The 24,233-nt window shown below is 43.2% G+C and overlaps 1 protein-coding gene across 3 annotated transcripts in view; it reads left to right on the top strand.

Moving 5' to 3' along the window:
• The window catches only part of ARMC9 (armadillo repeat containing 9), a 207,083-nt gene that overhangs the window by 5,963 nt on the left and 176,887 nt on the right, over nucleotides 1–24,233 (top strand). For all 3 annotated transcript variants that reach the window (XM_089685434.1, XM_089685436.1, XM_089685435.1), the window contains exon 2: nucleotides 22,254–22,343. In XM_089685434.1, the coding sequence (XP_089541560.1) occupies nucleotides 22,293–22,343 (51 nt within the window). In that variant the 5' untranslated portion in view covers nucleotides 22,254–22,292. The remainder of the gene's footprint in view (nucleotides 1–22,253; nucleotides 22,344–24,233) is intronic.

The raw sequence follows: 24,233 nt of genomic DNA, 5'->3' as shown, positions 1-24,233 counted from the left end.
TCTCCACAATCTCCTAGATGTACTAATACTGGGACTGATTGCTGCTTATATGTAAATGTAAACTGTCAGAGTACTGCTTAATCATTGTAAACACTTGTAAATGATGATAAGGATATTCATGATGTATGGAAACTGAAGTCTCCCCTATAGCTGAGGGGTCTGCATTAATGATAAATCTACCAAAATCAATATCCAAGGTTGTAATCCCAAAGTGCTGTCAATATCCTTAGGATGGCAATGGTAGCGCTACAGTTGCATGAGTGGGTCGCCACAGATAACAAGGACCTGTGATTCTAATGAGAGAGGCAGTAGTCTCCCCTCTGCCATACTAGATTCCGAATTTACAAAGACAGTGGTGTATGGCCTTCCAAGCTTGTACAGTGTGTGTTTGTGGGGGGGGGGGGGGGGGGGGGAATCTCAAGTACAGTTGCAAGAAAAAGTATGTGAACCCCTTGGGATTACGTGGAGTTTTGCATGAATTGGACATAAAATGTGCTCTGAACGTCATCTAAGTCACAACAATAGAATGACACAGTCTGCTGAAGATAATACTACACAAACATTAGATGTTGCCATGGTTTAATTGCACATAACATGTAAACATTCACAGTGCAGGGAGGAAAAAGTATGTGAACCTTTGGACTTAATAACTGGTTGACCCTCCTTTGGCAGCAATAACCTCAACCAAACGTTTCCTGTAGTTGCAGATCAGACCTGCACAACGATCCGGAGTAATTTTGGACCACTCCTCTTCACAAAACTGTTTCAGTGTAGCAATATTCTTGGGATGTCTGGTGTGAATCCCTCTCTTAAGGTCATGCCACAGCATTTCAATCGGTTGAGGTCAGGACTCTGACTGGGGCACTCCAGAAGGCGTATTCTGTGCTGTTGCAGCCATTGTTTTGTTGAATTACTTGTATGCTTTGGGTCATTGTCCTGTTGCATCACCCATCCTCTGTGGATGCTTCAGTTGGCGGGCAGATGGTCGTACGTTTTCCTGCAAAATGTCTTGATAAACTCTGGAATTCATTTTCTCATCAATGACAACAATCCGTCCAGGCCCTGAGGCAGCAAAGCAGCCCCAAACCATGATGCTCCCTCCGCCATGTTTTACAGTGGGGATGAGGTTTTGATGTTGGTGTGCTATGCCTGTTTTTCTCCACACATAGTGTTGTGTGTTCTTCCCAAACAAATCAATCTTGGTTTCATCTGTCCACAGTATATTTTGCCAGTAGTGCTGTGGAACATCCAGGTGCTCTTTTGCAAACTTCAAACGTGCTACAATATTCTTTGTGGACAGCAATGGCTTCCTCCGTGGTGTCCTCCCATGTTCTCTATTCTTGTTTAATGTTTTTCCTTATTGTAGATGTGTCAACAAAAATGTTAGCATGTACCAGAGATTTCTGTAGGTCTTTAGCTGACACTCTGGGATTCTTCTTTACCTCATGCAGCATTCTGCGCTGTGCTCTTGCAGTCATTTTTACAGGACGACCACGCCTAGGGAGAGTAGCAACAGTGCTAAACTTTCTCCATTTGTAGACAGTCTGTCTTACCGTGGACACATGAACATCAAGGCTTTTGGAGATACTTTTGTAACCCTTTCCAGCTTCATGCAAGTCAACAATTCTTGATCGAAGGTCTTCTGAGAGCTCTTTTCTGCGAGGCATGGTTCACATCAGACAGTGCTTCTTGAAACCAGTAAACCCAAAACAGGTGTGTGTTTTTTAAGGGCAGGACAGCTGTCAGCAACACATCCAATATCATCACACTGATTGGAGTCAAGGTTGGCTCACTCCTGGCTCCAATTAGCTCTGGGAGAAGTCATTAAGCTAGAGCCTAACATACTTTTTCCTCCCTGCACTGTGAATGTTTACATGTCATGTGCAATTAAACCATGGCAACATCTAATGTTTGTGTAGTACTATGTTCAGCAGACTGTGTTCTTCTATTGTTGTGACTTAGATGACGTTCAGAGCACATTTTATGCCCAATTCATGCAAAACTCCACGTAATCCCAAGGGGTTCACATACTTTTTCTTGCAACTGTATAATCTAAAGTGAGGAAGATGATGGGTACATATATATATAATTAACACCTCCCTCTAGCGTCCATCATAAGTTACACCATCCAGAGTAGGATAGAATGAATGTCCCATTTGAGACCTTCCTCACATGCTTGTAACAATTAACACAGCCTCCACTTAATCTAGATACAGTTAGGTCTATATATATTTGGACACAGGCACAATTTTAGTTTTTTTTTCATGTATTTTCCAAAAATATTCAAGCTTTAGTTCTATAATGGATATGGCCTGAAAGTGCACACTCTCAGGTTTAATTTGAAGGTATGTACATCCAAATTGGAGGAAGGGTTTAGGAATTACAGCTCTTAAGTGTAGCCTTCCCCCCTTTTTCAAGGGACCAAAAGTAAGTGGACAATTGAATCAAAAGCTGTTTCATGGCCAGGTGTGGGCTACTCCTTCGTTATTTCTTAAGCAGGTAACAGGTCTGGAGTTGATTCTAAGTGTGGTATTTGCATTTGGAATCTATTGCTATGAACCTACATCCTGCGTTCAAAGGAGCTGTCCATACAATTGACACAGGTCATTGTAAGGCTTCAAAGACCAAACAAATCCATCAGAGAGATAGCAGCAACATTAGGAGTGGCTAAATCAACAGTTTGGTACATTCTGTGGAAAGAAGAATGCACTGGTGAGCTCAGCAACAGAAAAAGGCATGGACATTATTATTATTATTATTATTATTCAGTATTTATAAAGCGCCAATAGTTCGCTCAGCGCTGTACATTACAAAGGGGGACAGAACATGTGACAGAACAATACCAATACAATGCAAAACATGAGGGGATCGAGGGCCCTGCTCTTTCAAGCTTACAATCTAGGAGGGAGGGGATGGTGGCACAGGAGGAGATAGCTGTGGGGGATGGAGTGGTAGGAAGAGTGGAGGAGGTCGGCAAGTTAGCAGGGGGCGGGGTAGGCTTCCCTGAAGAGATGGGTTTTCAGGGTGCGCCTAAAGGAGAGGAGAGTAGGTGATAATCTGATGGGTTGGGGCAGGGAGTTCCAGAGGATGGGTGACACCCTGGAGAAGTCCTGGAGGCGGGCATGGGAGGAGGAGACCAGGGAACTAGAGAGAAGGAGGTCTTGTGAGGAGCGGAGTGTGCGTGCTGGGCGGTACTTGGATATTAGGTCAGTGATGTAGTTCGGGGCAGTATGGTGGACAGCTTTGTACGTCAGTGTTAGGATTTTGAATTTGATCCGTTGCGCAATCGGAAGCCAGTGGAGGGATTGGCAGAGGGGGGTGGCGGAAACGGAGCGGTTGGAAAGGTGAATGAGTCTGGCAGCCGTATTCAGGATGGACTGAAGCGGGGATAGCCAGCGGCGAGGCAGGCCAGTGAGGAGGGAGTTGCAGTAGTCGAGTCGCGATATGATGAGGGAGTGGATGAGCTGTTTAGTGGTTTCTGGAGTTAGGAACGTGCGGATTTTGGCGATGTTGCGGAGGTGGAGTCTGCATGAGTTTGTTAAAGAGTGGACTTGGGGCTGGAAGGATAGGTTGGAGTCCAAAATGACACCAAGTACTCTGGCCTGCGGGGCGGGTTTGATGGTGGCGTTGTTGGACATGATGGAGAAGTCAATGGGGGGTGGTGTCCGGGCTGGAGGGAAGACAAGAAACTCGGTTTTGGAGAGGTTCAGTTTAAGGAAGTGGAGCGACATCCAGTCTGATATGTCGCTCAACAGGTGTGTGATTCGGGCGGAGACCGAGGGGGTGAGGTGGGGGGTTGAGAGATAGATTTGTGTGTCGTCGGCATAGAGGTGGTAGTTGAAGCCGTGAGAGTGTATGAGTTGGCCAAGGGAGGAGGTGTAGATGGAGAAGAGAAGGGGCCCGAGGACAGAGCCTTGGGGGACCCCAACAGAGAGGGGGAGTGAGAGGGAGGTGGTGGCATTATAGGTAACGCTGAAAGAGCGTTGTGACAGGTAGGATGAGAGCCAGGAGAGAGCAGAATCTCTGAGGCCGAGGGAGTGTAGTTTTTTGAGGAGGAGGGGGTGGTCGACTGTGTCAAAGGCCGCAGAGAGGTCAAGGAGTAGGAGCACTGAATAGTGGCCATTAGCTTTGGCGGTTAGCAGGTCGTTGGAGAGTTTGAGTAAGGCAGTTTCGGTGGAGTGTAGGGGACGGAAGCCGGACTGTAGGGGATCGAGGAGGTTGTTGTCGTTGAGGTGAGAGCATAGGCGGGCGTAGACTAGGCGCTCGAGGAGTTTAGATGTAAATGGGAGCAGGGAGATGGGTCTGAGGTTGTTCGGGTCATTGGGGTCCAGGGAGGGCTTTTTAAGTATGGGGGTGATGTGTGCATGTTTCAGAGGGGAAGGGAAAGTGCCGGAGGAGAGGGAGAGATTGAAGATGTGGGTGAGGGAGCGTAGGATGGAGGGGGAGGGAGGTTGTAGGAGTTGTGTGGGGATAGGGTCAAGGGGGCAGGTGGTGAGGCGGGCATCAGAGAGGATCTTGGAGACTTCTTCGATGGTAGTAAGGTCAAAGGTGCGGAGTGTTGGGGGAGCTTCAGTATGAGGAATGTAGGGTGGGGTGGGAGAGGAGGTCAGAGCAGTGGTGGGGCCGTGGGAGAGGGGTGTAGAGGGGGTAGCTGAGTGAGGGGGAAGGGGGTTGGAGGGAGTTTGAGCAGCGACGAAGTCCCTGTGGGTTATGTCGAGGGGGAGGGGGGATGAGGGGGTAGCTGTGTGAGAGGGGACGGGTTGAGAAGGCGTGTGAGTTGCGGCAATGTCCGTGCGAATTGTGTCGATCTTGTTTTTGAAGTGATTGGCAATCTCAAGGGCAGTGAGTGAGGTGCTGGGTGGAGGTGGGGGTGGCGAGAGTAGAGAGTTGAAGGTGGAGAAGAGTCGGCGAGGATTGGAGGAGAGGGCCTTGATGAGGGTCAGGAAGTAGGCTTGTTTGGCAGTATGGAGGAAGGAGGTGTAGGTGTGGAAGGCAGATTTGTATCGGGTGAAGGCTTGTTGGGATTTGGTTTTGCGCCATAGTCGCTCCAGGGCACGACTGTGTCGTTTGAGGGTTTTGGTGTGATCAGTCTGCCAGGGCTGGAGCGGTCGGGGTCTGATGTTGCGTGTGGTTAAAGGCGCTAGTGAGTCAAGGGCTGTTGACAGTGCATTGTTGTAGGCGGTCATAGCCAAGTCGGGGCAGGACAGGGGGAGGATGCTGTCATGGAGTTGATCGACTGCGGAGTGGAGGGAGGCAGGGTTAAGGTTGCGGAGGTTACGGCTGGTAGTAGTGTGACATTTGGAGGGGTAGGCGTTGGAGGATGAGGAGATAGAGAAGGTGATCAGGTTGTGGTCAGAGAGAGGGAAGGGGGTGTTAGTGAGGTTGTGGGGAGCGCAGCGGTTGGAGAAGACAAGATCAAGGATATTACCGTCGGAGTGGGTGGTGGATTGTATGCACTGTGCAAGTGCAAAGGAGGAGGTTAAGTGGAGGAGACGGGCTGTGTCCGGGTTGTTGAGGTTGACAGGGATGTTGAAATCCCCAAGGATGATAGTGGGTAGCTCAGAGGAGAGGAAGAAGGGTAGCCAGGAGGAGAAGTCTTCCAGGAAGCGGGGTATGGATCCAGGAGGCCGGTATATCACAGCAATCTTCAGGGGGGTTGGGGAGAATAGTCGGACGCAGTGGGCCTCGAAGGAGGAGAAGGATAGGGAGGGGGGGTTTGGGAGGACTCGGAAGGTGCTCAGCGGTGATAGGAGCAGGCCAACCCCACCACCTTTACGACCGTTGGGCCTGGGTGAGTGGGTCCAGGTGAGACCGCCGTAGGAGAGTGCAGCAGGGGAGGTAGAGTCAGTGGGCTGGATCCAGGTTTCCGTAATCGCCAGGAGGTTGAGGGAGCGGGAAACAAAGAGGTCGTGGATGGCGGTAAGCTTGTTGCACACCGATCGGGCGTTCAGGAGTGCACATGAAAACGGGGGGGAGATTTTAGGGAGCAGGGGGACAGATACTAAGTTGCGGGGGTTGTGGCAGGACGTGGAGGCGGGAGGGTTTTGTGCGGGTGAGGGAGGTGGTGGAGGGCCAGGATTCGGGGAGATGTCCCCCGCGGTTATGAGGAGGAGAAGGGTGAGAAAGGTGGCATGGGAGCGGGATGTGCAGGAGCGTGAGAAACTACTAGTGGAGGTGTTGGGGTCAGTGGGAGAGCGGAGTAATAGGAGGAGGTGGTGGGTGCCATAAATGGGTGAGGGAAGCAGTGAGGGCACAATATACAAATGTTTGGGAGGAGCAGAGGGATATAGTGAATGGATTTTGGGAACAGAGGAGAGGAAAATGAGAAGGAGGAGTGGAAGAGGCATTTTGGGGAGGTGATGAAAGCAATAGTAGGGAGATGATAGCAATGAGGGGGAGATGTACAAGTTTTGGGGTGGAGCAGAGGGGTAAAGAAATGAGATTTGTGAACAGAGGATAGTAATATGAAGAGCAGAAGAGGGGTGTATTATATAAAGGTACACGGAGTGGGACTCAGGTGTGTAAGAGATGGTTCCCAGGGTGTTTCCTTGCAGTCTGTCCAGCATGCAGTAGAGTTTCTTGCTGTTGTTGTGTCTTCCTGCTGCTTAAGTTCTCCTGCTTTAGTTCAACTGCTGTGTTTAACTGCTCTGCACTCATTCAAAGCCGCACTCCATCATAAGCAGCACCCCCATCAGAGACTGTGCCCCCCATCAGAGATCTCCCCCATGAGCTGAACTAAATTTATAGGGAGATGCTCAAATGAGCATTCAACTCCGCCCCAATTAGAAGCTGATAAGGCTCACATGAATAGGGGGGGATGATTCTTAGGAACCAGGCCACAGTCATAAACCTGAGTGCACCTAGAGGTGAGGACAAGTCAACAGATACACAGATATAATTACAACATTTGGTGAGAATTTAACAGGAGTCAATGCGTTTGTCTGGTTAAGAGTGGAGGTAGCAGATAAATGCAGTTACCCAAAGAAGAACAGCAGGAGTCAATGCGTTTGTCTGGTTAAGAGTGGAGGTAGCAGATAAATGCAGTTACCCAAAGAAGAACAGCAGGAGTCAATGCGTTTGTCTGGTTAAGAGTGGAGGTAGCAGATAAATGCAGTTACCCAAAGAAGAACAGCAGGAGTCAATGCGTTTGTCTGGTTAAGAGTGGAGGTAGCAGATAAATGCAGTTACCCAAAGAAGAACAGCAGGAGTCAATGCGTTTGTCTGGTTAAGAGTGGAGGTAGCAGATAAATGCAGTTACCTGTGAAAGTAGAGAAGGCATAATTAAAGTGCTGTGTTTAACTGCTCTGCACTCATTCAAAGCCGCACTCCATCATAAGCAGCACCCCCATCAGAGACTGTGCCCCCCATCAGAGGGTTCACCACAAGGTGCAAACCATTCACAAGCCTGAAGTATAGAATAGAAAAGCCAGATTAGACTTTGCCAAAAAACATCTAAAAAAGCCAGACCAGTTCTGGAAAAGCATTCTTTGGACGGATGAACTAAGATTAATCTGTACCAGAATGACGGGAAGAAAAAAGTGTGGAGAAGGCTTGGAACAGCTCATGATCCAAAGCACACAACGTCATCTGTAAAACATGGTGGAGGCAGTGTGATGGCATGGGCATGCATGGCTTCCAGGTGGCATTGGGTCATTGGTGTTTATTGATGATGAGACAGAAGCAGCCAGATGAATTCTGCAGTGTTTAGAGATATACTGTCAGCTCAGATTCAGCCAAATGCAGCAAAGTTGATTGGACGGCGCTTCACAGTACCGATGGACAATGATCCAAAACACACTGCAAAAGCATCCCAGGAGCTTTTGAAGGAAAAGAAGTGGAATATTCTCCAATGGCCAAGTCAATCACCTGATCTCAACCAAATTGAGCATGCATTTCACTTGCTGAAGGCAAAACTAAAGGCAGAAAGACCCACAAACAAAGAACAACCAAAGACAGCTGCAGTTAGTCTGGCAAAGCATCAGAAAGGAGGAAACCCAGTCTTTGGTAATGTCCGTGGGTTCCAGACTTCAGGCAGTCATTGCCAGTAAATTCTCAAAATAATAAAAATGCACATTTTATTTATGATTATATTCATTTGTCCAGTTATATTTGAGCCCCCAAAAATGGAGGGATTGTGTATAAAAATGGTTGCAGTTCCTAAAATTTGTACTTGATATTTATGTTCAACCCCTTAAATTAAAGCTGAAAGTCTGCACTTCAAATTCATTTGGATTGTTTTGTTTTAGTTTATTCTGGTGGCATACAAAAATATGAAAATTTTGCCTGTGTCCAAATATATATGGACCTAACTGTATATCCAGCAGGAGAGGTTCTCCACAAATGTATGGAATCATTGAGCAGCTGTAATGTAGGTCATTATAACACAAATTGGCAACTTGTATATAGAATGTGCCATCATTTTCAAAGCCTTGGGAAACATGCAAAGCAGATGATAAAGTTGCTAAAGACAGGTTCCATATACTTATCAAGTCCGTGCAGCAATCAAATAGTTTTCCCAGTGTGGGTCAATGGAGATTTGGCCATCCTGACCAGTTTCGCCGGATAAACTTGCTGCCTCAGAGGTAGGTTGGTGTTTAGCATATTTGCAAACAGGGCCTAAAATGAGTGCCAGGTGTCTACTGCGCATGTGCAGAACATCACCACATCATGCCGACACACGCTGCAGTGTACCGCGTGTGTGCCATGATGTCACGTGCACGTGTGGATCCCCAGAGGTCATACACATGAATTAAACATAGATGCAACGCAAACGGTCTAGTATTAAAAAGAACCAACATCAACAGGCAGGATGTCTTGCCATCTAGAGGTCTACATTCAAGAATAATCAAATATCTATCTTCTACATCATAAGACTAGACATCTCTTACATTATATGATTTAAACATTATCTACAGCACAGTGAGAAAGCATACCAGTACAAAAATATTAAAAACATTTGCACAAAAAGCAAAAGGTTATAGTGGAAAAGAAAATGCTCTAGCAACCAATACTCCATCACTTCAACAATGTATAACTATAACTATCTAAGCCAAGGAAAGAAAAAAAAAAAAGGGAGAGAGGAGAAAGTCAGCCAGTCATTTTTTCACAAAGGGGGCAAGGCTAAGGCTATCATTGAGGCCCAGGTGTCTGGCAGCATCAAGTTCCCAAATCCACCTGGCCTCTCGTTCATACAGTTTTATCAAAGCCCCCACCCATAAGATTATGGGGGACTACTTCCAAAACCCAACATTTGAGGAATTTAGGGTCACTGTTATGTTCCAAACATACATGTCTGGCTAGTGGAAATTTTAAATGATAGGTGGAAATCTCATAGAGGTGATCCTGAAATCTCTGGCAAATCATTCTCATAGTCTTGCTGATGTAGAAGGATCCACAGGCTCACATATTACACCAGTTGTCACAAGCACGAGATCGTATGAAACGCGTTAACAGGTCCTGTATTCATATCCTGGTGTTTTGTGTGTCCTATGGATCAATAAATACACACTGTATTCATCTATCCTCCGGTGTGCGGCTGACCCTTCTTCCTATTACAGTTGGCTCTCCCCCTGTCAGCAAGTCTAAAATGTTCCCCTCAATTATCATTAAAAGGGAAAATTGTCACATGCCAATTTGTACATGCTAACTCGTGTACTCAATCTAGTAGAGGACCAACTGATGTCACTATGGACCAATAAATCGCCCAAAGATTTAGCCTTCCTATAAATTACATTTGAATGTCCTGAAATGTATTTATCCACAGAGGGGTCCTCCTTCAGCAAATGCCAATGTTTCCCACAAATATTTCTAACTTTATCTGAGGGCTCAGTATATCGCATGCTGAGTCTAAGGACATCTATGCCTAAAAATCAATTCCTCTCAGTCGGTTTCCCTTGCTCGCTGATACGCTTTTTTTTTAAGCCTTTTCTTTTTATATCCCCTTTAAGAAAATCTCTCACGCAAATTGAGTGCCTCAACTTCAAAGTCCTGAAGATCTAAACCGTTCCTTCTCGCCCTCAGGTATTGCCCTGTTGAAATTTCCTGAATCAGGGCGTGGGTGGAAACTTCTAGTGTCCAACAAACTGTTGGTAGCTGTAGGCTTCCTATACAGATTTGTTTTTACACCACCCCTCCCATCCAATTCCACTATTAGATTTAGAAAAGTAATCTTATTAGGGTTGCATTCGCTGGTTCATAATATTCCTGTAACAATACCACCATGTCATGGGAGCATTGTTGGAGGTTGTCCTCCCACTTTTTAAATTCAGGGCTTATTTCTCAGACCTTAGGGAAAATCTGGACTCTGCGACCTCTTGGATGAACTTGTTCATTAATGTACTTGTTAAAATAAGAGATTCCACCAGACCCTTGATTTTTTTTTTTTCATATAAATCTTTCAGTCTAAAACAGTTTTACCTGTTCCATCTCCCTGGTACTCTCTAGATGGGGCACCTTCTTACGTGACGTCATGTTGCACTCACGGTATGCTCCGGTGTGCGTGGAGCGTGATGCCAGACAAAGCATGCCAAACACCAGCATAGCTCTGAGACAGCTGGTTTACGCTCCATGTACACGGGAAACTTCTGAACGTTGGAAACGGACTGCTGGAAAATGGAGGTTAAAAAACAGCTGTTTAGCCGCGTTTGCATACTGCATTTATGAACGTTTGTGTTAAGAAGCGTTTTTTAAAGATAACCTCAGGAGACCTTCCAAAATGCCCTGAAAAAACAGTAAAAAACTAAGGTGTCCGTTTATGAACCAGCGGTAATAGCTCGCTGCTCAGTTCTCCGGCATTCTTGGAGAACACAGTTCTCCTGTGAATGCAGTTTATGAAGCAGTTCTCCGAACGAAGGGAGAACGGTCTCCAAACGCTGGAGAACGGTCTACAAACTCTGGAAAACGGCTCATTTTACTATAATCTCGAGAGATTACAGTAAAAGATCAGTTTACTAAACAGAGGTAAATTATCTCTGCTTAGTTTGCGGTCCCTCCGATTCTCCAGCTCTGGGCTGGAGAATCTGGAGGGAGAACACAGATCTCCAGAGAAGGGCTGACATGATCTCCTGAGTGTCATAAACTGTGAATGACCAGAGAATAGCTGAGATCTGTTGAATCGCAGCTATTCTCTGTGTCATAAACGGACACCTAACTATTTCAGACATTTTGAGAGAAATGGAGAGAACAAAAGCAGAGAGCGCAGTATTTGTTGAGATTACCTGTCTTTTTTTTTTTTTTTCTTGTGGTGTTTGGATGTGTTCCAGCTCATTTCTGTGCAGAAATTATTGCAGCAGTGTCTAACATATTTTATTTAATGCGAAACCTCGAAGTATGGTGTACCAGGTCCATTTGAGTACCGGGAAAATGCTTTGCATGCATTTTTCATGATGAAAAAAGGCTCTGGACAGCATCTAGAAATGGTAGAGTTAAAAATTTTTTAAACACTTATAAACACAATTAGCCGCGTTTACAAGCATTTGGCGTTTTGAAACGCTGATAAAATCTACTCCTGAACACAAGTTTTCTGTGTTCAAAAAAAACGACTGTAAACTCATCAACCTGTAAATGACATAGTGTACATGGACACATAGGAAAACATTAGGGAGAGTTCAGGGGTGCTGAAAAAAACTCTGAACAGCTCTGAAACGTGAGTTTATCAGCTGCAGTGTACATGAGCCCTTATCTGGTGAAACCGGTCAGGATGGCCGAATCTCCATCACTCCACACTAGGAAAACGATTTGATTGCTGCACAGACTTGATAAGTATATGGAACCTGTCTTTAGCGACTTCATCATCTGCTTTGCATGTTTCCCAAGGCTTTGAAAATGATGGCACATTCTATATATGAGTCGCCAATTTATGGGATGATGTCCTACATTACAGCTGGGCAGTGATTCCATACATTTTGTGGAGAATCTCTCCTCCTGGAAGGACATATCTAGCTTATTAAGTGGGGGCTGTCTTAATTCCTTACAAGCATGTGCGGGAGGTCTCAAATGGGACATTCATTCTATCCTCTGGACGCATACGCTATGATAGATGCTAGAGGGAGTAGGGTGTTAAATAATATACATATGTAACCATCATCTTCCTTGCTTTGGATTATACTTGAGATTCCCCCCACACACTGTACAAGCTTGGAAGTTCATACGCCATTGTGTTTTGTACATTTTGAATCCAGTATGGTAGAGGGGAGACCCTATTGGAGGAAGTTCACTATATGGAACTATATAGAAGTTCACTGCCTCTCTCATTGGAATCACAGGTCCTTGTTGTCCGTGGCGACCCACTCATGCAGCTGTAGCGTTACCATTGCCATCCTAAGGATATTGACAGCAGTTTGGGATTACAACCTTGATATTGATTTTGGTAGATTTATCATTCATGCCTCAGCTATAGGGCAGACTTCAGTTTCCATATAGCATGAATATCCTTATCATTTACAAGTGTTTACAATACATATAAGCAGCAATCAGTCCCAGTATTAGTACATCTAGGGGATTGTGGAGATGTTTTTCAATGTTATATATGTTGTTTGCACGATAAAGAGAATTGTTTACTATGCTCTGGCCACAAATATTTATATACTTTTTCAGGTAAAGTTTCTTTACACAAAAACCCATATAATCCTAGTTGAGCCTTAAACAAATTTGCGTTTCATTTTTTGTTCTTATAGGCACAGTGCCGAGACTGAAGGACGACTGAGCGCAAGATGAGACATTAGGTGCTTTAGCGGATTTTAAACAGCATAGGCACCTATATTTAATGCTTTACATACTGTAGCTATACCTGCAGAAGGGGCCAGCAAGAAGTAATCTATCAGGTTATAACTTGCTGAATAAAGTTCCACTTTAAAGCTGAAGCACAGATAACACTTTTTAGCACTTACAGCAGACAGTTTTTTCCTTTTATGATAAAGGTTTTACATAAGTGAATAAAAGTTGATCAGTCTAAGTACCCCTGTCAATGGTAAATGGTTTTTCTAATGCCTCTTACTGCTAATTTTACTAGATAGCTTGGTCTGTTAGCCTTTTTATTAAAATTTACATCAGCATGTATCTCTGCATGCTGAGGTGAAATCTGAAAGTTTTTTTTATTTATTTTTTTAACTTGTTTTACTTAACTTTTATGTGTCCACTTCCTGTTTTCCCTGAAGGCACTGATAACATAGCCCTGGCAGCATCAATGCTTCCTGGGAAGGCAAAGACACCAGTACTTTCAGGTAATCTCACACTTATATCTTGCAGATTAGGTGTGAGATCTAGAAAGAAATATACAGCTAAAGTTTAAAATGATTGTTTTAACTATATTGGGCCAGTCTTTTTCTTGATAAATGCAAACAAAAAAGGTGAAATCCATTATTCTATACAACCATATGAAGGCCTAATTTTGTCCTGAGAAAAACCTGGTATATTTTACCTGGATACACAAAATAGTTGTGATGATATTACAGTTTTACTAACATATATCAAAGTTGCAAAACTGTGTTCAGGTGTTTGGATTTGTTTTTCCTTCAGGCATTAAGAAGCTAAAGGATTAGAGCACAATGTAGTAAACAAGCAGAAGTTATTAGTGGCCTAATTAATCAACAAATAAAAGTTGAAATCTGCTTTCTTTTGTGTGTTTACCACATCTACTGATCCTTCATGACAACAAATATTCTTCCATGTATCAAACAGATATAAAAAGACATGGGTAATCTGAGGAGCTAGAGAGATAAATACTATCAGAGGAATTTATCAAAACTGGAGTGGCTGTGCATGGTAACCTATCAGCTTTTTTATCAAGCTTAACCCCTTCACACCCCTAAGGGTAAAACAAATCTAAATGCCTAAGCACAATTCTGCAATGTTGACATGTATTAGTAAAACCGTACATATCATCACAACTACTTTGTACATCCAGTTGGATTATACCTTTTTTTTATTTATTTATTTTTTTTCAGGACAAATTGGTCTTTCATTTGGTGGTAAATGGTAATGGATAGCTCCTAATTTTTTTTTATTATCAAAGGAAAACTGGCCCAAAATAGTAAAAAAAATTGTTTTTTATTATTTAGCTGTGTGTTTTTTGTTACAACCATAACCTACCTCCATAGAACAACCCAAAATAAATTCTCCAGTTCTTGACGATCGCAGCGATACCATATACAGTGGGGCAAAAAAGTATTTAGTCAGCCACCAATTGGGCAAGTTCTCCCACTTAAAAAGATGAGAGAGGCCTGTAATTGGCATCATAGGTAGACCTCAACTATGAGAGACAAAATGAGAAAAAAAATCCAGACAATCGCATTGGCTGATTTGGAAAGAATTTATTTGCAAATTATGGTGGAAAATAAGTATTTGGTCAATATCAAAAGTTCATCTCAATACTTTGTTATATATCCTTTGTTGGCAATGACAGAGGTCAAACGTTTCCTGTAAGTCTTCACAAGGTTGGCACACACTGTTGCTGGTATGTTGGCCCATTTCTCCATTGCAGATCTCCTCTAGAGCAGTGATGTTTTGGGGCTGTCGCTGGGCAACACGGACTTTCAACTCCCTCCAAAGGTTTTCTATGGGGTTGAGATCTGGAGACTGGCTAGGCCACTCCAGGACCTTGAAATGCTTCTTACGAAGCCACTCCTTCGTTGCCCGGGCGGTATGTTTGGGATCATTGTCATGTTGGAAGACCCAGCCACGTTTCATCTTCAATGCCCTCGCTGATGGAAGGAGGTTTGCACTCAAAATCCCACGATATAAGGCCCCATTCATTCTGTTCTGTACATGGATCAATCGTCCTGGTCCCTTTGCGGAGAAACAGCCCCAAAGCATGATGTTGCCACCCCCATGCTTCACAGTAGGTATGGTGTTCTTTGGATGCAACTCAGCATTTTCTCTCCTCCAAACACGACGAGTTGTGTTTCTACCAAACAGTTCTATTTTGGTTTCATCTGACCATATGACATTCTCCCAATCCTCTTCTGGATCATCCAAATGCTCTCTAGCAAACGTCAGACGAGCCCGGACATGTACTGGATTAAGCAGGGGGACACGTCTGGCACTGCAGGATCTGAGTCCCTGACAACGTAGTGTGTTACTGATGGTAGCCTTTGTTACGTTGGTCCCAGCTCTCTGCAGGTCATTCACTAGGTCCCCCCGTGTGGTCCTGGGATTTTTGCTCACCGTTCTTGTGATCATTTTGACCCCACGGGGTGAGATCTTGCGTGGAGCCCCAGATCGAGGGAGATTATCAGTGGTCTTGTATGTCTTCCATTTTGTAATTATTGCTCCCACAGTTGATTTGTTCACACCAAGCTGCTTGCCTATTGCAGATTCAGTCTTCCCAGACTGGTGCAGGTCTACAATTTTGTTTCTGGTGTCCTTTAACAGCTCTTTGGTCTTCACCATAGTGGAGTTTGGAGTGTGACTGTTTGAGGTTGTGGACAGGTGTCTTTTATACTGATAACAAGTTCAAACAGGTGCCATTGATACAGGTAATGAGTGCAGGACAGATGAGCCTCTTAAAGAAGAAGGTACAGGTCTGTGAGAGCCAGAAATCTTGCTTGTTTGTAGGTGACCAAATACTTATTTTCCACCATAATTTGCAAATAAATTCTTTCCAAATCAGCCAATGTGATTGTCTGGATTTTGTTTTACTCCTTTTGTCTCTCACAGTTGAGGTCTACCTATGATGCCAATTACAGGCCTCTCTCATCTTTTTAAGTGGGAGAACTTGCACAATTGGTGGCTGACTAAATACTTTTTTACCCCACTGTACGTGTATGTTATTTGTTGTTTGTACCCGTAGTACAGCCCAGAAACAATAGTGCCCATTTTGTTTTTGTCTCTTTTTTTTTTTTTTTTTTTTAATACCTAAAACACACTGACACTAAAGCTAACTGACACCAATTTTTTAAAATCCTGACCTTGACCTTGACCCAAACACTAACCCTGGTACTGAACTAGATCAAACCTTGATCTAGGTATTTTTCTTTTATTTTTTAATATTTATTTATCTTTTTTTTTTTTTTTTTTTTTTTTTTTACAAACATTCTTTTTATCTCTCTATGTCAGGAGTTAGAGATATACAATGTATCTCTCTTCTCCATTCATAGAGAGAGAAAAAACAAGGGGGTCGGGCTGCACAGTGACTGATCACTGTGATAGCCAATTAGGGGCGATCACGTGACCCAGAATCGGGAGTCCCGGGTCCCGATCTTTAGAAAGGGACCCGGGGCTCTCAGTGACACCATGGTCGCGCTCCCAGCACAAAGACAGGTATGCAAATATGCGGCCCCACGGAAAAAAGCCCAGTTCCGTGAGGCCACATATTTGTGTGCCGTCGGCGTCAAGGGGTTAAAGAAGAACTGAAGCCTGCAATACTTACCTCTGTTTCAATGGTCCAACTCCTGCATATTCTACCCAGCTTTTTTTGGTGCCAGTCTTTGGCCGTCTTGATTAGTTGGCACAGAATGATTTCACACCTGCACATGCGCAGAAGTTCTGTCCTCCTGGCTCACAGCCATGCACAGCTCTGTGTACATTATACAGAAGATACTGGCGTTGATATACTAAAACTGCAGAGTGCAAAATCTGGTGCAACGCTGCATAGAAATCAATCAGTTTCCTGTTTTTTTGTCAAAGCTTAACTGAGCAAGCTGAAGTTAGAAGCTGATTGGCTGCCATGAAGAGCTGCACCAGATTTTGCTCTCTTCGGTTTTAGTAAGTCAACCTCTATGAGTAGACAGGCAATAGTATTTTGTTGTAGAAGAAACATTTGGGGAGATTTACAAAAACTGGTGAATTCAGCTTCTAATTTTAGCTTGTTCAACTGCCCTGCAGTGCCACCCAGCAGTGCCCAGCAGTGCAACCCACCAGTGCACATTTGTGCCCATCAGTGCCACACCCAGCAGTGCTGCCTAGCAGTTGCGCCCAGCAGTGCCGCCCATCAGTCAGTGTAGCCCATCAGTGCTGCATATCAGTGCATCATCATTAGTGCCTCCTCATCAATGCCCACCAGTGCCGCCTCATCCATGCCACCTCACCAGTGCAGCCTATCAGTGCCCATCACTGCTGCCTATGCATGCCACCTGATCAGTGCTGCCTATCAGTGCAGCCTCATCGACGTACATCAGTGAAGGAGAAAAATTACCTGTTTGCAAACTTTTATAATAGAAACAAAGAAAAACTTTTTTTTCTAAATTCTTGCTCTTTTTTTTGTTTATAGTGCAAAAAATAAAACCCCCAGCAGCGATTAAATACCACCAAAAGAAAGCACTATTTGTGTGAAATTTTTTTTTAAAATTTCATATGGGTACAGTGTTGCATGACCGCACCATTATCATTCAAAGTGCGACAGCGCTGACAGCTGTAAATTGGCCTGGGCATGAAGGGGGTAAATGTGTCCGGTAGGCAAAGGTTAAAATGTTCAATGAAATAGGGTCTGAGAACATCTTGAAATAGTGTTTTTGGAGTGTCAATTGCGTAAATAAAAAGACTTTGTAAACAAAATTTGTTGATCAATAAATATCAAACACCGTGAGAAAAAAACTTACAGGTGAAGAGAAAATGATAAATCCTTAGGTACAGTAACAGTGGGCGCCTTCTTAAACAGCGGTGACTTCATGAAAACATCTCCCTATCTGCTGATCAATCTAGCACATTGGCTTGGGGGTATCTTGGCACATTCCTCCTTACAGAACTGTTTTACCTTGCTAATACTTTGGGCAGCTTTGAATGAACTACTCACTTCAGGTCATGGCACATCATATCAGTTCAGTTAAGGACAGGACCATGAAGGATAAATCCTGCTTTGTCCATTCATAAACCTATTCCTACATATGGTTCTCTACCTCAGGGCCATGGTTGCCTTTACTGACAGCTGAGACAACAAAGGAAATGTTTCTTTTTTTCTGGGTTTTTAATTCCGAGGCATTTGGGTTGATTTGCTAAAGGCAAAAAGACTGTGCTCCATGCAAGGGAATTTTTCCTTCGTTTAATGAAAAATGAGAAGCTCCTCTTACTTCCATCATCCATTCATGTGTAAGCACAAATACTGTTTTTTAAAATACACATAATTGGGTGCTTTTGCAAAGTGCATTTTACAGCATTCACTAAGCAAAGGAATAAATCCCTTGCAAAGTGAGCAGTCCCTTTGCCTTTAAATCAAACAAAAGCTCATTCTGCCTGTTACGAATGGTGGAGTGATTATAAGGGTGTTGAGCTATTCGCCATATCATGGACAGGCTGGCTTGTATAGATAAATGAATTCCAATTTCCATCATCATACTTGATAGCAGAATATTAGGGTGTCTACCTGTTATCTAACATTCAGTAGTAACAAACTGTCCTGTAAGAGGTTTCTAAATTATGTATGAACTGAAATTCCTGCTAAACACTAAGCAGGTTTTATCATCTACAGAAAACATTTGGATGAGGTTATCTCAAATAAAGCAAATTCAGTCAGTTACATAACCCTCCCCCCCAAAAAAAAATCTTTAAAAGCTTCCTAATCATTTTTATGAACTATCTGGGCCCTAGGTTTTCCTGTTTTAAGTTTTCCTCTTATAAAAATGATCTGTTGATCCTGCCAGTCACTGGTAATTCCTTCTTCTTGGTGCTAACAATCTGCAGGCTCAAAACAATCTACCACAGTGGACATGCCCCATTTTTTATTGGAAGTAAGCCATGTTTCTCCTTACTTGCTTTATTTGTTTATTTTAATACTTTCTTTTTTTTCATTAGTCTTCAGACCGATCACATCCTATGCTGGGTCCCCTTTCTCTTCAGTCGTCTCCTGGATTTCCTTAGATGGAGTAGAACATCCCACATTCTCAGTATGCTCTTAGTTTTCTTGGTTGAATGATATGGGGACATTCAGTCCAGAACACTAAGGATCATTTTATTTAAAGTGGTATTAAACTCAAAACCAAAACTGTACTATATTGCAGCTTACCAATCAGTAGAGTAGTGGATGCATTTGTTTTCTACGTTTAGGCTTTTTCCCGTCTGTTTTCGCCTGGTGATCTGGCCAGTACCATACCTCCTGTATTCGAGTGCCTGCACTCTGGATGAAGGAGCAGAGGGGGCATAGCAGACCGCAGCATTGCCAGTCTGCAGTTGAGGGGAGTGTTAGGTGTACTAGCAGATTTAAATACTCTAATAAATTGAAGCTGAACTCCACTCACACTTTATAATCAGTTGCAGCCAACAGGTTTTTTTTACGTTTTAGGATAAAGGTTTTACATGAATAAATAAAAGCAGATCATTGTAAGCACCCCTGCTAGTGTTAAATGGTTTGTCCCATCCCTGTAAACTGATAGATCTGAAAAACAACAGATTTTGGCTGGATTAGATGAAAATAGAAAAAAGCCTAAAAAGGAAAATTAATGCAGACATGTACCCAAAGAACTCTAACATATGCTTTTGTAAGTAAAAAATTATTTTGTTATGTGAGAAATTTTTTGGGTTATCTGAGGAATATCTAGAATATGGAATGATTGAAACACATCAGGTTTTTTTTCCTTTCTTTTCTGTGTGGTGTTCATATTTTTGTGTTAAGAGTTTTCTTGTAAGTATACTGTCTGAGCAATATTCTTTTTAGAAATCCTGTATTTAACATTACAATGGAAATGTGTATGTAATAAAGTTGATAAAAATCTTTTTTAAATTTTCTTTGATAAAAATCTTTTTTAACTAAATGTCTTTTTCAATATATGTATGATCCTATTGCTGCATTAAAGTCCCACTGGGGGGTTCTTTGGGTACATGCATTCATATAGGGATGAGCAGCCAGATACTCGACCCTTTTGGTTCTAATTAATGCAGACATTACATCCAAGACTTGGTAAGCTGCGATATAATAAACGTTTGAGTTTGGGTCTAATCCAGTTTCAAAAATGCAATTTGCTTAGAGTTGAGTGGTAAAAATAAATACATTTAATATATTGCAATGGTAGTAAACTTAAAAAAATAACAAATCCATTGACAGGCAGGGTTTTTATAACCGAAGACACCATTGAGGTCTCTTCTGTCATTATTATTATACAGTATTTATAAATCTAAGTAAATCACCCCCCGCCTGTTATTGTGATCTGAGCTGCACATGCACAGCTCAGACCGTATTTACAGCCCACTCTGCATGCCACGGTGATGTGACTCGCATGTGCAGGGTTGATGGCACCACTGCCCAGCTATTCAAGCAGCCTGAAGATTCCAAACCCGAAAAGAAGACCAGGTAAAGATGGAAGTGCCCACAAGCCGTAACAGTGCAGCGCTGGAGGGCTCAAGTTTGTAGGCAAGTCTGTCATAATGTACTAAAGTCATTGCATACTAGTACATCATGACGTAAACCTGCTGGGGGGGGTGGCAATTTTGTTTGTTTACTAGCCTGATTTTACTACTGCTTTAATGTAATAGATCTGTAGCGGTTGGCTGTTTTTGTTTTTTAACTGTTTGCAATTATGTTTTATTTAGTTATCTTTATATGGGTTATGGTTGTCATGGATTGCTGTGCCGTATGTGATGTTTGCTTTTTATTTGATGAACAAGTTTCTTTATGTACTCTTTTTTTTTTCTCCATCTGTTTATTCATGTGTTTGACATTAGGTACAAAATTGAAATTAAACTGTTTATTTCATAATGGTTCCTGGAGGTTTGTTTGCTTTTTTTCTGCAAATCTAGTTCCTAACATAAATATATTGGCTGCTAGTGTGGTGCATATTTATGATTTGGTTGTTTTAAGGTTTATTGTAGTCCCAATAGCTGTATAATTATATGAGAAGTGGCAGACAAAGCATAACAAAGTTACCATGAGATGTAATCAAATTGTATAGTTTTGAGTCTGTATCACTAACCAACTGAACAGAACAAAAAGCAGAACACTCAGTACAAGGAGTTCTAATTCAATAAATCCACCTAAAGTAAAATTACACCTTTTTGGGCTGGGGGCAAGAATTCCAGAAGTATCATTATGCTTGTTTAAACACTGCCACAGTGGTAAACACAAGCCCAGAAGTTTACTTTCCCTTACTTGGTTTATCCATGAACTGGAGGATCTGGAAATGTCTTTTACCAAACATTCCCATAGTAGCAGTATTAAATTGTAGAGCTTAAAGGTAAGCTCCACTCTAATGTTTAGGTAGTGACATTTGCAGAATAAAGTTGTAAAAACATAACTTTGTCCATATGTTTCGAGACTGTGCTAGCTGACCTGTAGAGCGGAACAGTTTCTGACAAGACCCAGTCATTTATTATGAAAGGAGGGTATGAGCTTTTCCATATGAACCATGTGGCATCATTGCTATATCTCCTAGCGTCCAAGACTGCCATAGAAAAGAATCTAATCTGATTTATATTTTGTGTTTTTCTTTAACTTTGGCAGTTTTTTGTTCATGGACATATACTTATGCTACTGTGATATAAGTTAAGGTTCGTTCAGATATGCAGCAGCACCTCCTGCCCCTCTGAATAGTGATTAACAGGTGGTTGGGAGGCAATGCCTATTCTAAACCTAAAGTGGTTTTAAAGGCAGTTTTTTTTTTTTTTTTTTTTTTTTACCTTCATTCTATGCATTAAGGTAAATAATCTTCTGGGCGCAGCTGCCCCCCTCAGTGCCCCCTTATACTTACCTGAGCCCATATTGATGCAACGATATCCATGAGAGCTGCAGCTCTCCCAGGTCTCTCTCTCCTCATTGGCTCACACAACAGCAGGAGCCATTCACTCCTGCTGTCAATCACAGCCAGTGAGCCAATGAGGAGAAAGTGGGGGAGGGCTGAGAAGCGTTCTGTGTGGAGCATAGCTAAGGAGTGAGCCTGCTCAAGTGCCCCCATAGCAAGAGGCTTGCTATTAGGGGCACTCAACTGGTGGGAGGAACCAGGACCACCGACACGGGAACCAAAAAGAACAGGATCAGAACTACTCTGTGCAAAACCATTGCACTAGGGTCCCCATTAGAAGATTTCCCCTCTGTTACTTTTCTGGGGACAACCCAAAATTTGGGATTTCCTTTCACTTTCAATAATAATGGTAAACAGGACTTTTACAGAGAGTGAATCTCCCTAATGGGGGCACAGACAGCAGTAAAAACTGACCAGTGTTCTAATCCATCTCCATTCTATCCAAAACTAACTAAATTGTTTTGATTATCCCTTTTCTTTTTTTTTTTTAACTACCGTATTTCTGTCCACCCAACATTCTTGAATAAATTGTTTTGTAATATCATAGAGGATAAAAAGCTTATGAAGGTTTTTTGTTTTTTTTTCACATTGCAGACTTTCTTGCTATGCGGAAGGTAAGAGAAGTATCCTAAAATGGGTGATATTTTGGCATATGAAGCAGATTTACTTGGATTAGTGAAAGAGGTATGTATCATTTTGTTTTACTTTGTGTATTTTAAAAACAATTCACTTGTATCATAGGGATAACTTGAAGGTGATGGCAAACCCTCCTATTTTGGTCACTGAATATACTTGTCGCTTTTTTTTCAGAAAAGAAAAAGCTGCATGATCATTGTATGATAGGAACATTGTGCTGCATGTTTATTTCCTTTTTTGTAATACTGGGAAAGCTGGGTATCAGAGACAATGCAAAGTAAATGGCTGTGAAATGGCAGAACTGGCTAGGGGTTGAGAAGGATGTGGGATAATGGGTTCAATAGTCTTACCTGAAGTGGAGAAATACTTTGAACATCTTTTTACTGTTAAAGTTTGGTTTTGTGAAGCTTCCAAAAAGCAGGCTTCAAGTTAGGTATACAGAATATGTGTAATTCTGTCAAGCTGAATGTATGTGGAAATGAAAGCCAGCGCTTCCCCAAAATGCTAGAGTAGTAACAATTCAATAAGCCTTCAGTGTTACCTATAATGCTGCCACCTCCTCTCCACTCCCCCTCTCTGTTGGGGTCCCTCAAGGTTCTGTCCTTGGGCCCCTTCTCTTCTCCATCGACACCTCCTCCCTTGGCCAATTGATACACTCTAACGGCTTCAACTACCATCTCTGTGCCGTCGACACGCAAATCTATCTCTCTACCCCTCGCCTCACCCCTTCAGTCTCCGCTTGTATCACAAGCCTACTGAGCGACATATCGGACTGGATGTCACTCCACTTCCTCAAACTAAATCTGTCGAAAACTGAGCTCCTAGTTTTCCCCCCAGCCCACGCCCCCCCCCCCCCCCCCGACTTCTCCATCAAGACCAACAACACCACCATCAGTCCCTCCCCTCAAGCCAGGGTACTAGGTGTCATCGTAGACTCCAATCTGTCCTTCCAGCCCCAAGTCCATTCACTGAAAAACTCATACAGACTTCACCTCCTTAACATCTCCAAAATACGTCCATTCCTAACCCCGGAAACCACTAAGCAACTCATTTACTCCCTCATTATATCACGCCTCGACTACTGTAACTTCCTCCTCACCAGCTTACCCCACCACAGGCTATCCCCGCTTCAGTCTATCTTGAATGCTGCGGCCAGACTCATCCACCTTACTAACCGCTCCGTATCTGACACCCCTCTCTGCCAATCCCTCCACTGGCTTCCGATTGCCCAACGGATAAAATTCGAAATGCTAACATTGACTTATAAAGCTGTTCATAATGCTGCCCCAAACTACATCACCGATCTGGTATCCAAATACCACCCAAAACGTACTCTCCGCTCCTCACAAGACCTCCTCCTCTCTAGTTCCCTGGTCTCCTCCTCCCATGCCTGTCTCCAGGACTTCTCCAGGGCTTCCCCCATTCTCTGGAACTCCCTACCCCAATCCATCAGACTGTCACCTACTCTCCTCACCTTTAGGCGCACTCTGAAAACCTATCTCTTCAGGGAAGCCTACCCCGCCCTCAGCTAATTACTGAACTCCTCCACTCTTCCTACCACTCCATCCCCCACAGCTATTTCCTCCTGTACCACTATCCCCTCCCTCCTAGATTGTAAACTCCAAGGAGCAGGGCCCTCGAACCCCTCGTGTACTGAATCGTATTGTTACTGTACTGTCTCGTGTACTGTCTCCCTTTATAATGTACAGCGCTGAGCGAACTGTTGGCGCTATATAAATTCTGTATAATAATAATATTAAAAGCCTCTTCACAATCCAATCTAGCCTCTGTAGATCTTTTTACTTCTCACTGGAGTATTGTCTCTGTTTATTGCAGTGGAGAGAGGGAGAGTGCTGCAATCCTGAGTGCAAATATACTGTGAGGGACTGCCTGACAACCCGACTGGGTACCTAGGGTAGTGTGGTAATATATTTGCAT

This window comes from Staurois parvus, unplaced genomic scaffold (assembly GCF_062004578.1).
Source record: "Staurois parvus isolate SC_StPar_1 unplaced genomic scaffold, SC_StPar_1.0 ptg000376l, whole genome shotgun sequence".
Taxonomy (NCBI): domain Eukaryota; kingdom Metazoa; phylum Chordata; class Amphibia; order Anura; family Ranidae; genus Staurois; species Staurois parvus.
This window is presented reverse-complemented; position numbering and strand designations above follow the sequence as displayed.